At 42.6% G+C, this 14,714-nt stretch overlaps 1 protein-coding gene across 7 annotated transcripts in view; it reads right to left on the reverse strand.

Annotated features, from left to right (window-relative positions):
* Positions 1–9,862: 9,862 nt before the first annotated feature.
* The window catches only part of LOC129860820 (vinculin-like), a 61,202-nt gene continuing 56,350 nt past the window's right edge, over positions 9,863–14,714 (reverse strand). For all 7 annotated transcript variants that reach the window (XM_055931673.1, XM_055931647.1, XM_055931629.1 and 4 more), the window contains one exon: positions 9,863–13,453. In XM_055931673.1, coding sequence (XP_055787648.1) covers positions 13,307–13,453 — 147 coding nt within the window. In that variant the 3' untranslated portion in view covers positions 9,863–13,306. The remainder of the gene's footprint in view (positions 13,454–14,714) is intronic.

The following is a 14,714-nucleotide window of genomic DNA, read 5'->3' on the forward strand; positions in this document are numbered from 1 at the left end:
ACGGAGCATGCTTGTCTAATATGGTGAGGAAGTAACTTTTAAAGAATGACCAGGCATCCTCAACTGACGGGATGAGGTCAATATCCTTCCAGGGTACCCGGGCCAGGTCGATTAGAAAGGCCTGCTCGCAGAAGTGTTTCAGGGAGCGTTTGACAGTGATGAGTGGTGGTCGTTTGACCGTGGACCCGTGGCGGATACAGGCAATGAGGCAGTGATCGCTGAGATCTTGATTGAAGACAGCAGAGGTGTATTTGGAGGGCAAGTTGGTCAGGATAATGTCTATTAGGGTGCCCTTGTTTACGGATTTAGGGTTGTACATGGTGGGTTCCTTGATGATTTGTGTGAGATTGAGGGCATCAAGCTTAGATTTGTAGGACTGCCGGGGTGTTAAGCATATCCCAGTTTAGGTCACCTAACAGAACAAACTCTGAAGCTAGATGGGGAGCGATCAATTCACAGATGGTGTCCAGGGCACAGCTGGGAGCTGAGGGGGGTCGGTAGCAGGCGGCAACAGTGAGAGACTTATTTCTGGAGAGATTAATTTTTAAAATTAGAAGTTCGAACTGTTTGGGCATAGACTTGGAAAGTATGACAGAACTTTGCAGGCTATCTCTGCAGTAGATTGCAACTCCTCCCCCTTTGGCAGTTCTATCTTGACGGAAAGTGTTATAGTTGGCTATGGAAATCTCAGAGTTTTTGGTGGCCTTCCTAAGCCAGGATTCAGACACGGCAAGGACATCAGGGTTGGCAGAGTGTGCTAAAGCGGTGAGTAAGGCAAACTTAGGGAGGAGGCTTCTGATGTTGACATGCATGAGGCCAAGGCTTTTTCGATCACAGAAGTCAACAAATGAGGGTGACTGGGGACATGCAGGGCCTGGGTTTACCTCCACATCACCCGAGGAACAGAGGAGTAGTAGGATGAGGGTGCGGCTAAAGGCTATCAAAACTGGTCGCCTAGAGCGTTGGGGACAAGGAATAAAAGGAGCAGATTTATGGGCGTGGTAGAATAGATTCTGGGCATAATGTGCAGACCAGGGTATGGTGGGGCACGGGTACAGCGGAGGCAAGCCCAGGCACTGGGTGATGATAAGAGAGGTTGTATCTCTGGACATGCTGGTCTCAATGGGTGAGGTCACCGCATGTGTGGGGGGTGGGACAAAGGAGGTATCAGAGGAACGGAGAGTGGAACTACGGGGTCCATTGCAAACCAAAACAATGATAACTAGCCTGAACAACAGTATGCAAGGCATATTGATATTTGAGAGAGACATACAATAAGGCATAAAGTGATTGCAGGTCATGATTGGGAGAGCTAGCTAAAACAACAGGTGAGATAACAGCAGCTAGTCAGCTAACACAGCAACAGAAGGTAAAAATGGCGACGACTAGGCAGAGAGGGTCGGATTAACTACACACAGATCCTGAGTTAAGGCACAGAGCCGACAGATAAAACACAAATAAACAGAATGGAGTACCATGAATTAATGGACAGTCAAGCAGGCGTCAGCTATGTAGCCAAGTGATCATAGTGTCCAGGGGGCAGCCGTAGATGGAGCAGTGAGGCCTCCACTAAGCTAGCACGCGTTTAAAGTTAGTAGCCCGGCGGGTGGTCTGCTCAGACGGAGGGGGTCTGCTCAGACGGAGGCCGGTTGAGGGCACGTCTGCAGACCAGACGTGGTCGTGTCGACAGAGAATCCAAGCCGGATAGCGATGGCGAAAGAGAGGTTGTGAATTGTAGAATTGTGTTTGCTAACTGGTGCTAGCTTCCTGGCTGCGCTAGCTGCAAGATAAGCTAGCAGTTAGCAGACCGGGGCAGGCAAGTTAGCCTTTGGGGGACGTTGCGATGGGGGGGGAAGTCTGTTTTTGCCTCTTCGTGCGGTGACGTCGATAGACCAGTCGTGGAATTAGCAGGGTTCCAGGTAGCTCTAGGTAGCTAACAGGCCTAGTAGGTTAGCAGGATGGGCCTTCAGCGGGCGACACGCCTGAGGGGCCTGTTGGAGTCCTCGGGCAGATTATGTCGGTATTCCAGTCGTAGAGGATCGGCGGGGTTCCGTGCTCCGTACCGGCAGTAAAGGGGTCCGGATATTGTAGCCCAGGAGTGGGCTTCAGTGGTAGCACAGGAGCCCTAGCTGGGCTAGCTTCAGGCTAATTGGTGCTTGCTCCGGGATGTAAACGCTAGCCAGGAGTGGTCACCCGGGATTGTGGTTAGCTAGTTGCGAAGATCCAGATGAAAATGTTCAGTTTGCGGTAGGAATCCGGGGATATGGAGAGAAATAGGTCCGTTATGCTCTGGTTTTAGTCACGTTGTTCGAACTAGCGAGAGCTTTCCGAGCTAAAGGTTAGCTGATGACCGCTAGCAATGGTTTGCTAACTAATAGCTGGTAGGCAGTTAGCTGGCTATCTTCAGTAGATGGATTCCAGATCAGAAGTAAATAGAAATACTTTAGAAAAAAGCAGATCCACGCCACATTGGGTGAGGCGGGTTGCAGGAGAGTATTTAGAAGTTGAGGTTTAAGAAAGTATTTTTAAAAGATATGCGAAGAAAAAGATGTAAAAAGATATATACAAGGGACACGGGACACGACAGGACAAAGACGTCTACACTGCTACGCCAGCTTGGATGCTGAGTAACTGCAACCAAGAGTGGAATCTCATTTGGTCATACATGGTGTTAATTAATATACAGGCTAACAATTACTGCAAGTATTAATAAAAATACATAAAGTCACTACTGCATGTTATTTGCCACTCTCACCAGGGCCTTTTGGGTAGCCATTGAAACTGTTGTCATCCCAGCTAGCACATATAGAGCTTGGTGAGAGCGTGGTTGTCCTATGGTTATTTTGCATACAACCTTCCCACAACCTTCTGAGAATGGTGCAGGATAGTTGTTTGGCTTTGGAACATTTGTCAGCACAGTTAAAGAACTTGACAAACATTATTTTCTTTGTATTTCATGATTTTAACACACCATTTCCTAAAAGTTCAAACATGGTTACATTTCATTTAAATTCTGGTAATGGTCTAGGAACGTTCTCCAACTTGTTTGACATGTTCTCAAAGTTCAGAGAACATTAAGAAATTTCAGTACTTCAGCATAATGTTTTCTGCAGGTTTCCTCGTGGTTCTATTTAAAGTCATGTTCTCAGAACATTAAGAAAACTTTCCATAAAAACCAAAAGCAAATATTTTGTAACGTTCTAAGAATGTTATTTAAAAACATATCCATTCTCAGCGTCAACAAAACTCTCTATCCTCTATCTTAAGTGTGTTCAGGTGTGTTGGCCTGAGCTTGTTTTCTTTGAAATGGGGTCTGTTTGAATAGACTAAAAGGAACAGCTTTGTATGAGTTAGCTCCTTCCTGGTGGTACAGTGGACTAAATGCATGGATGGAATCAAGAAGATCATAGGTTAGAATGTCACTGACGGGACGGCATGTCACAGTAAAAAATGTCACGAACGTTGTAAGAATCGGACCAAAATGCAGAGTGGTTTGGGTTCATCTTTATTTAACCTGCAAAAAAACAATAAAGAAGAAAGAAATGAACGTGAAGCTATGCAGTGCTCAAGGCAACTATACACAAACAAGATCCCACAAAAATCCAGTGGGAAAAGGCTGCCTAAATATGATCCCCAATCAGAGACAACGCTAAACAGCTGCCCCTTATTGGGAACCATACCAGGCCAACATAGAAATAAAAAAAACTAGAGTACCCACCCTAGTCACACCCCGACCTAACCAAATTAGAGAATAAAAGGCTCTCTAAGGTCAGGGTGTGACACTAAATTAATTTCCATGAGCCGTGTGCTTGGAGGTCAGAACAGTTATCACCAACTTTAAGCTAGCAGTGTAATTAAAAGTCTTTGTGAAAGTTAAGTTTGGGGTTACAACATTTAGAATGTTCTCAAACTTATTTTATTACCAAATTATTTTATTATTCAAATAATGTTTATAAAACATCCCAGGAGAACTTTCAGATTCTCAAAACCTCCCTGCAACCTAAAATGTACATTCACAGAACAGGCTAAATGTTCAATTCTGAACCAATGGGAAACCAAATGCTTACGTTCCCACGTAAGTTCCAAGGAACGAAATGTGCCATCTGGAATTTGTCATGCCTGATACACAATAGACAACATTTTCCCCATAGAGGGTTAGAGTAGAGGTTGGGGTTAATGTGGATGCTATCATGATTATGCATAATCATGAGTTAATCGTGAATACTGATGAGTGAGAAAGTTAGAGGCACAATGATCATCATGGCATTTTTCAGAATTAATTTAGAAGTGTTCAGAAACATCTTATCTACACTGAACAAAAATATAAATATAAGCACAACATCTCCTTCGCATAGAGTTGATCAGGCTGTTGACTGTGGAATGTTGTCCCACTCCTCTTCAATGGCTGTGCGAAGTTGCTGGATATTGGCGGGAACTGGAACACGCTGTTGTACACATCGATCCAGAGCATCCCAAACATCCTCAATGGGTGATATGTCTGGTGAGTATGCAAGCCATGAAAGAACTGGGACATTTTCAGCTTCCAGGAATTGTGTACCAATCCTTGCTACATGGGGCCGTGCATTATCATGCTGAATCAAGGTGATGGCAGCGAATGTTTGGCACGACAATGAGCCTCAGGATCGCATCACGGTATTTGTATTTATTTATTATGGATCCCCATTAGCTGCTGAATCTCTTCCTGGGGTCCAGCAAAATGTAATGCAGTTTATACCATTTTTTAAAACATTACAATACATTCACAGATTTCACAACACACTGTGCCTTCAGGCCCCTACTCCACCACTACCACATATCTACAATACTAAATCCATGTGTATGTATAGTGCGTATGTTATCGTGTGTCTGTGCCAATGTCTGTGCCAATCAAATTGCTATCGATAAAATGCAAGCTTATGCCTGCCCATACCATAACCTCACCGCCACCATGGGACACTCTGTTCACAACGTTGACATCAGCAAACCGCTGACCCACATGTGGCTATCTGGCCGGTACAGTTGAAACCGGGATTAATCAGTGAAGAGCACACTTTTACAGCAATCAATCAGGTCAAGACCCTGGTGAGGACAACGAGCACACAGATTAGTTTAGCTGAGACAGTTTGTAGAAATTATTCGGTTGTGCAAACCCACAGTTTCATCAGGTGTCTGGCTGGCTGGTCTCAGACAATTCCGCAAGTGAAGAAGCTGGATGTGGAGGTCGTGGACTGGCGTGGTTACACGTGGTCTGCAGCTGTGAGGCCGGTTGGACGTACTGCCAAATTCTCTAAAACAATGTTGGAGGTGGCTTATGGTAGAGAACTGTATATTAAATTATCTGGCAACAGCTCTGTTGGACATTCCTGCACTCAGAATGTATATTGCGCTCTCCCCTTGAGACATCTTTGACATTGTATTGTGACAAAACTGCCCATTTTAGAGTGGCCTTTTATTGTCCCCAGCACAAGGTCCACCTGTGTAATGATCATGTTTAATCACGAACAGGGATGTAAACAAATTTGTGCACAACATTTAAGAGAAATATGCACTTTATGCGTATCAAACATTTCTGGGATCTTTTGTTTCAGCTCATGAAATATGGGACCAACACTTTACATGTTGCGTTTTATATTTTTGTTCAGTGTACTCACTTAGAAAGAAAATTACTCCAGTCAGTTCATATTGGGCAAAACACAACCTGAAGCAAATGCATCCAAATAAAATTGTATTGGTCACATACACGTGTTTAGCAGATGTTATATTGGGTGTAGCGAAATGCTTCTTTCTAGCTCCGACAGTGCAGTAATAGCTAAAAATGTCACAACATATACCCAATACACACAAATCTAAGTAAAGGAATGGAATTAAAAATATATGGACAAGCAATGTCAGAGCGGCATCGACTAAGATACAGTAGAATAGAATACAGTATATACATATGAGATGAGTAATGGAAAATATGTAAACATTATTAAAGTGACTAGTGTTCCATTTATTAAAGTGTCCAGTGATTTCAAGTCTATGTACACTACTGTTCAAAAGCTTGGGGTCACTTAGAAATGTCCTTGTTTTTGAAGATCCACAGATGATGGAATCTCTATTGCACTCCACATTCTCCTTTCCCACCTGGAGAAAAGGAACACCTATGTGAGAATGCTATTCATTGACTACAGCTCAGTGTTCACCATAGTGCCCTCAAAGCTCATCACTAAGCTAAGGACCCTGAGACTAAGCACCTCCCTCTGCAACTGGATCCTGGACTTCCTGACAGGCCGCCCCCAGGTGGTAAGGGCAACAACACATCCGCCACACTGATCCTCAACACGGGGGCCCCTTAGGAGGGACTTGAGCACGCACCCCTGTACTACCTGTTCCCTCATGACTGCATAGCCAGGCACGACTCAAACACCATCATTAAGTTTGCCGACAACTGTCATCAGTAGGCCTGATCACCGACGAGACAGCCTTTAGGGAGGAGGTCAGAGCCCTGGCCATGATCAAGACAAAGGAAATTATTGTGGACTACAGGAAAAGAAGGACCTGAGCATGCCCCCATTCTCATTGACCAGGCTGTAGTGGAGCAGGTTGAGAGCTTCAAATTCCTTGGTGTCCACATCACCAACAAACTCATGGTGCAAACACACCAGACAGTCAAGAAGAGGGCATGACAAAGCCTATTCCCCCTCAGGAGACCCAAAAGATTTGGCATGGGTCCTCAGATCCTCAAAGTTCTACAGCTGCACCATCGAGAGCATCTTGACTGGTTGTATCACTGCCTGGTATGGCAACTGCTTGGCGTCCGACCGCAAGGCACTATAGAGGGTAGTTCGTACGGCCCAGTACATCACTGGGGCCAAGCTTCCTGCCAACCAGGACCTCTATACCAGGCGGTTTCAGAGAAAGGCCATAAAAATTGTCAAAGACTTCAGCCACCCTAGTCATAGACTGTTCTCTCTGCTACCGCACGGCAAGCGGTATCGGAGCTAGTCTAGGTCCAAAAGGCTTCTTAACAGCTTCTACCCCCAAACTATAAGACTCCTGAACAGCTAATCAAATGTCCCCCCGTACGTTGCTGCTACTCTGTTTATTATCTATGCATAGTCACTTTTTTCTACCTACATGTACAAGCATTTCACTAAGGTGTTGTTGTATTCGGCACATGTGACAAATACAATGTGATTTGATTTATAAGGAAGTCAGTCAATTGAAATAAATTCATTAGGCCATAATCTATGGATTTCACGACTGGGAATACAGATACAGTGAGGGGGGAAAGTATTTGATCCTCTGCTGAATTTGTACGTTTGCTCACTGACAAAGAAATGATCAGTCTATAATTTTAATGGTAGGTTTATTTCAACAGTGAGAGACAGAATAACAACAAAAAAATCCAGAAAAACACATGTCAAAAATGTTATAAATTGATTTGCATTTTAATGAGGGAAATAAGTATTTGACCCCCTCTCAATCAGAATGATTTCTGGCTCCCAGGTGTCTTTTTATACAGGTAACGAGCTGAGATTAGGAGCACACTCTTAAAGGGAGTGCTCCTAATCTAATTTTGTTACCTGTATAAAAGACACCTGTCCACAGAAGCAATCAATCAATCAAAGATTCCAAACTCTCCACCATGGCCAAGACCAAAGAGCTCTCCAAGGATGTCAGGGACAAGATTGCAGACCTACACAAGGCTGGAATGGGCTACAAGACCATCGCCAAGCAGCTTGGTGAGAAGGTGACAACAGTTGGTGCGATTATTCGCAAATGGAAGAAACACAAAAGAACTGTCAATCTCCCTCGGCCTGGGGCTCCATGCAAGATCTCACCTCGTGGAGTTGCAATGATCATGAGAACAGTGAGGAATCAGCCCAGAACTACACGGGAGGATCTTGTCAATGATCTCAAGGCAGCTGGGACCATAGTCACCAAGAAAACAATTGGTAACACACTACGCCGTGAAGGACTGAAATCCTGCAGCGCCCGCAAGGTCCCCCTGCTCAAGAAAGCACATATACATACCTGTCTGAAGTTTGCCAATGAACATCTGAATGATTCAGAGGACAACTGGGTGAAAGTGTTGTGGTCAGATGAGACTAAAAAGGAGCTCTTTGGCATCAACTCAACTCGCCCTGTTTGGAGGAGGAGGAATGCTGCCTATGACCCCAAGAACACCATCCCCGCCGTCAAACATGGAGGTGGAAACATTATGCTTTGGGTGTGTTTTTCTGCTAAGGGGACAGGACAACTTCACCGCATCAAAGGGACGATGGACGGGGCCATATACCGTCAAATCTTGGGTGAGAACCTCCTTCCCTCAGCCAGGGCATTGAAAATGGGTTGAGGATGGGTATTCTAGCATGACAATGACCCAAAACACACGGCCAAGGCAACAAAGGAGTGGCTCAAGAAGAAGCACATTAAGGTCCTGGAGTAGCCTAGCCAGTCTCCAGACCTTAATCCCATAGAAAATCTGTGGAGGGAGATTTGAGTTGCCAAACATCAGCCTCGAAACCTTAATGACTTGGAGAAGATCTGCAAAGAGGAGTGGGACAAAATCCCTCCTGAGATGTGTGCAAACCTGGTGGCCAACTACAAGAAACGTCTGACCTCTGATTGCCAACAAGGGTTTTGCCACCAAGTACCAAGTCATGTTTTGCAGAGGGGTCAAATACTTATTTCCCTCATTAAAATGCAAATCAATTTATAACATTTTTGACATGCGTTTTTCTGGATTCTTTTGTTGTTATTCTGTCTCTCAAAGTTCAAATAAACCTACCATTAAAATTATAGACTGATAATTTCTTTGTCAGTGGGCAAACGTACAAAATCAGCAGGGGATCAAATACTTTTTCCCCCTCACTCTTGGTCACAGAAACCTTAAAAAAATAGTTGGATCAGAAAACCAGTCAGTATCTGTTGTGATCCCCATTTGTCTCATGCAGCGTGACAAATCTCCTTCGCATAGAGTTGATCAGACTGTTAATTGTGGCCTGTGGAATGTTTTTCCACTCCTCTTCAATGGCTGTGCGAAGTTGCTGGATATTGGCGGGACTGGCACACACGTCAATCCAGAGCATCTCAAACATGCTCAATGGGTGACATGTCTAGTGAGTGTGCAGGCCATGGAAGAACTGGGACTTGGATTTTCAGCTTCCAGGAATTGTGTACAGATCCTTGCTACATGGGGCTGTGCATTATCATGCTGAAACGAGGTGATTGCGGTGGCTGAATGGCACATTTTAGTGTCCCCCAGCACAAGGTGCACCTGTGTAATGATCATGCCGTTTAATCAGTTTCTTGATATGCCACACCTCTCAGGTGCATGGATTATCCTGGTTTAGGTGAAATGCTCACTAACAGGGAAATAAACTAATTTGTGCACACAATGAGAGAAATAAGTTTTTTGTGTGTATGGAAAATTTCACTACATGTTGCATTTATATTTTGTTCAATATACTTAGCTTTTTACTACTTTAATACATAATTGAATTTGTTCCAATACTTTTGGTCCCCTAAAATTAGGGGACAATGTACAGAAGTGCTGTATTTTGTAAGCGGTTCACCTGATATGGATGAAAATACCCTCAAATTAAAGGGTCTGCACCTTAACCTCCTTAGTCATTGTATCATTTCAAATCCAAAGTACTGGAGTACAGCGCCAAAAAAATAAATAAAATTGTCACTGTATCAATACTTTGATCTCACTAATTCCATTTTGACATTATGCGATATTGTGTCTAGGCCAGTATGTATTTTAGCAATTTTAAATTCAGGCTGTAACGACAAAATGTGGAAAAAGTCAAGGGATGTGAATACTTTCAGAAGGCACTGTAGATGTAATATATAAATGAAAGACGAAATATATTTTAATGTTTTCTTTATTATTCCAAGGCACAATGTATTTGTTGGCAGGCTGTCTGACAGTGTTTTATACGTACATTCACAGAATACACACCCTAACCCTGTGCACACACCTTAACACTGCACCTAAACATGGACAGGGGGCTCAGTGACTACATGCTCAATATGTAACCATAATAACATAAATAAAGTTTGTTAACAAGTGGGGTATTCCAGAAAGCGGGACTATCAAGTTAGCCACCAAACTTTAATAAACAGTCACCAAACTTTAATAAACAGTCACATTTCTCAAAAACATGAAGTTATTTCAAGCAATTTTGGAAAGTTAGCTGGCTAAAAATAAAATTCGAGATTTTTAGAACTGCCACCTGGACTGTATCAGCATAAACCACAGTATTGACAGCCTTAAACCCAACTAGTAGGCTGCTTTACCCTAAGCAGTACTGTGGTGCTTTACCGGCCTTAACCATTACAGCTTAATACCAATACTCGCATGCGCACACACACACACACATAAACATATATCACAGACAAACACACTCACACTGATAGAGCAGGTGGACGGGATGTGTAACTGTAAAGATTGGCTTTAAAAAAAAGTACCAAACTAACAGTTCAACTGTTACATGGAACACAAAGAAAATAATAATCTAATCAGCGTCACAATCACACTGCAAAACAATCTTATTTCATTGTCTTTTTGAACTCCAGAAAACAAGGTTCTAATAAACTTGAGTACATTCAGTGTTTTCTAACCTGATCTTTACATCTGCATTAATTGTGCTTTTAAGGTTGTCAGAAAGTCCTATCATACACTACATGACCAAAAGTATATGGACACCTGCTCATCAAACATCTCATTCCAAAATCATGGGCATTAATATGGAGTTGGTCCCCCTTTGCTGCTAAAACAGCCACCACTCTTCTGGGAAGGCTTTCCTCTAGATGTTGGAACATTGCTGCGGAGATTTGCTTCCATTCAGCCGCAAGAGCATGAGTGAGGTCGGGCACTGATGTTGGGTGATTAGGCCTGGCTCGCAGTTGGCGTTCCAATTCAACCCAAAGGTGTCCGATGGGGTCAAGTTCTTCCACACCGATCTCGACAAACCATTTCTGTATTTCTCGCTTTGTCCATGGGAGCATTGTCATGCTGAAACAGGAAAGGGCCTTCAAACTGTTGCCACAAAGTTGAAAGCACAGAATCGTCTAGAATGTCATTGAATACTGTAGCGTTAAGACTTCCCTTCACTGGAATTAAGGGGCCTAGCCTGAACCTTGAAAAACTTCCCCAGACCATTATTCCTCCTCCACCAATCTTTACAGTTGATACTATACATTGGGGCATGTAGCTTTTTCTTGGGAAACACCAAACCCAGATTTGGCCATCAGACTGCCAGATAGTGAAGCGTGATTCATCACTCCAGAGAACGCGTTTCCACTGCTCCAGAGTCCAATGGCGGAACGCTTTACACCAGTCCAGCCGACACTTGGCATTGCACATGGTGATCTTAGGCTTGTGTGCGGCTGCTCGGCCATGGAGACCCATTTCATGAAACTCCCGACGAACAGTTCTTGTGCTGACGATGCTTCCAGAGGAAGTTTAGAACTCGGTAGGAAGTGTTGCAACCGAGGACAGACAATCTTTACGCGCTTCTGCACTCTGTGTTAACGTTCTGTGAGTTTGTACCACTTCACCATTGAGCCTTTGTTGCTCGTAGACGTTTCCACTTCACAATAGCAGCACTTACTGTTGACCGTGGCAGCTCTAGCAGGGCAGAAGTTTGATTAACTGACTTGTTGGAAAGGTGGCATCCTATGACGGTGCCACGTTTAAAATCACCAATCTCTTCAGTAAGGCCATTCTACTGCCATTGTTTGTCACCAGAGATTGCATGATTGTGTGCTCGATTTTATACACCTGCCAGCAATGGATGTGGCTGAAATAACCGAACCCACTAATTGGAAAGGGTGTCCACATACTTTTATATATACACTATTGTTCAAAAGTTTGGAGTCACTTAGAAATGGCCTCGTTTTTTAAAGAAAAGCAAAAATTGGCCATTATTGTTATTTTTAACATCAAATGGATCAGAAATAGTGTAGACACTTAATGTTGTAAATGACTATTGTAGCTGGAAACGGCAGATTTTTTTATGGAATATCTACATAGGCGTACAGAGACCCATTATAAGCAACCATCACTCCCGTGTTCCAATGGCACGTTGTGTTAGCTAATCCAAGTTTATAATTTGAAAAAGGCTAATTGATTATTAGAAAACCCTTTTGCAATTATGTTAGCACAGCTGAAAACTTGTGCTGATTAAGGAAGCACTAAAACTGTCCTTAAGTCTGGCCTTAAGCAATAAGACTGACGAGTTTCAGAAGAAAGTTTTGTTTTTAGCCATTTTGATCCTGTAATCAAACCCACACATGCTGATGCTCCAGATACTCAACTAGTCTAATGAAGTCCAGTTTTTATTGCTTCTTTAAATCAGCACAAAAGTTCAGCTGTGCTTACATAATTGCAAAGGGGTTTTCTAATGATCAATTAGCCTTTTTAAAATGATAAACTTGGATTAGCTAACAACGTGCCATTGGAACACAGGAGTGATGGTTTCTGATAATGGGCCTATGTAGATATTCCATTAAAAAATCTGCTGTTTTTTTAACTACAATAGTCATTTAAAACATTAACAATGTTTACACTGTATTTCTGATCAATTTCATGTTATTTTAATGGACAAAAATGAGCTTTTCTTTCAAAATAAGGACATTTCTAAGTGACCCCAAACTTTCCAACGGTAGTGTATAGTGTATGTTCATATACAGTGGTGTAAAACAAAGTCTTTGGTGGTGTTTGTGACATGTCAAATAAAATTCTGTAAAAACACAGGAAGCATCCCTTGAGCACCAACCAACACGCCAGCCTGGCAGCTTCCAGAAGTCAATAAATAGCATATCGCTCACTTCATATCAGATTAACATCATACATCATACAAACAAAGCTGTCACTGTACGTCACATGCTAATCCCTATGTAGTGCTCTACTTTTGATCAGGGCCCATAGGGCTGTAGTCAAAAGTAGTGCGCTATATAGGGAATAGGATGCCATTTAGGACCCACTCATTGTGTACCAGTGGTTGAAGTGGGCCGGTGACATTCATTTAGAATGGGACAGGTAAAAAAAGAAGTCACCACGGTTAGAAAATATAAAAACTCTTCATGCTAAAAAACTCTTGAAACCCAACATACTAAAAATATATATTAAAGCTGTTGTCCTACATAATAACATGGTAACGGATAAATTGAACTTTGGAGCTAACAACTCAAACTTATTTCAACAGGGATGTCGTTAGGTGTACTCTACTAACTACACATACAGAGTATGCCGTAAAACTACACCTGTTTGTTTGTGTGTGTGTGTGTGTGTTGGCACCCGTGTCTGTTACTGGTACCAGGGGGTCTTGCGGACCCAGCGCAGGGTGAAGCCTGCATCGGTGCGGATCTTGATTGAAGCAGCCTCGGCCTCTCTCACGGTCTCCTTAACTGACTGCATCAGGTTCTGGGCATTATGGACCAGCATCTCTGTAGCCTGGATGTTGGAGGGAGAGATAGGTTAACCTCTTAACGCTAGGGGTCAGATTATTATAATTTTTTTTAAATAACGTTCCCAAGGTAAACGGACTATTTCTCAGGTCTAGATCGTAGAATATGCATATAATTTACAGATTAGGATAGAAAACACTCTAAAGTTTCCAAAACTGTCAAAATATTGTCTGTGAGGATAACAAAACTGATTCTGCAGGCGAAAACCTGCGGAAATCTAACCAGGAAGTGATTTTATTTTAATCTGTGTTTCATCAATTTAAAGGGGTATCAACCAGATTCATTTTCCAATGGCTTCCTCAGGCTGTGACCAGGCTTTAGACATAGTTTCAGGCTTTTATTTTGAAAAATGAGCGAGATATTTCAAAAGTAGTCAGGTGTCCTCTGATTAGTTCCTGCACGCGAGAGGGGTTGCTCTCCATTTTCTTTCTTTCTTTTATTGAATAGGTTACGGTCCGGTTGAAATATTATCGATTATGTTTGTTAAAAACAGCTGCTAGCTGTTGTAGCATTGATTGATACACTCACAAAAGCTTTGATTGCTTTCGCTGCAAAAGCATATTTTCCAAATCTGACACGATAGGTGGATTAACAACAAGCTAAGCTGTGTTTTGGTATATTTCACTTGGGATTGCATGATTATAAATATTTTTAGTAATATTTTGCGCCCTGTAATTCAGCGGTTGTTCAGGAAAATGATCCCGTAAAAGGGATCCGTAGCGCAGAGAAGTTAAACTGTAGCCTTTGGGGGAGCAAAGGAGTTGAAACAGGTTTGAAAATATATACAGTGCCTTCGGAAAGTATTCAGACCCCTTGACTTTTTCCACATTTTGTTAGGTTACAGCCTTATTCTAATATTGATTAAATTGTTTTTATCCTCTACACACAATACCATAATTACATAGCAAAAATAGTTTTTTTAGAAATGTTTGCTCATTTATATATATATATATATTTTTAATATCACATTTATTTAAGTATTCACACCCTTTACTCAATACTTTGTTGAAGCAGCAATTACAGCCTCGAGTCTTGGGTATGTATTTGGGGAGTTAGTACTTTGCTCTGTTCATATTTCCTTCGATCCTGACTAGTCTCCCAGTCCCTGCCGTTGAAAAACATCCCCACAGCATGATGCTGCCACCACCATGCTTTACCGTAGGGATGGTGCCAGGTTTCTTCCAGACATAATGCTTGGCATTCAGGCCAATGATTGAATCTTGGTTACATCAGACCAGATAATCTTG

Source organism: Salvelinus fontinalis, chromosome 1, assembly GCF_029448725.1.
Source record: "Salvelinus fontinalis isolate EN_2023a chromosome 1, ASM2944872v1, whole genome shotgun sequence".
In the NCBI taxonomy this organism is placed as follows: Eukaryota; Metazoa; Chordata; class Actinopteri; order Salmoniformes; family Salmonidae; genus Salvelinus; species Salvelinus fontinalis.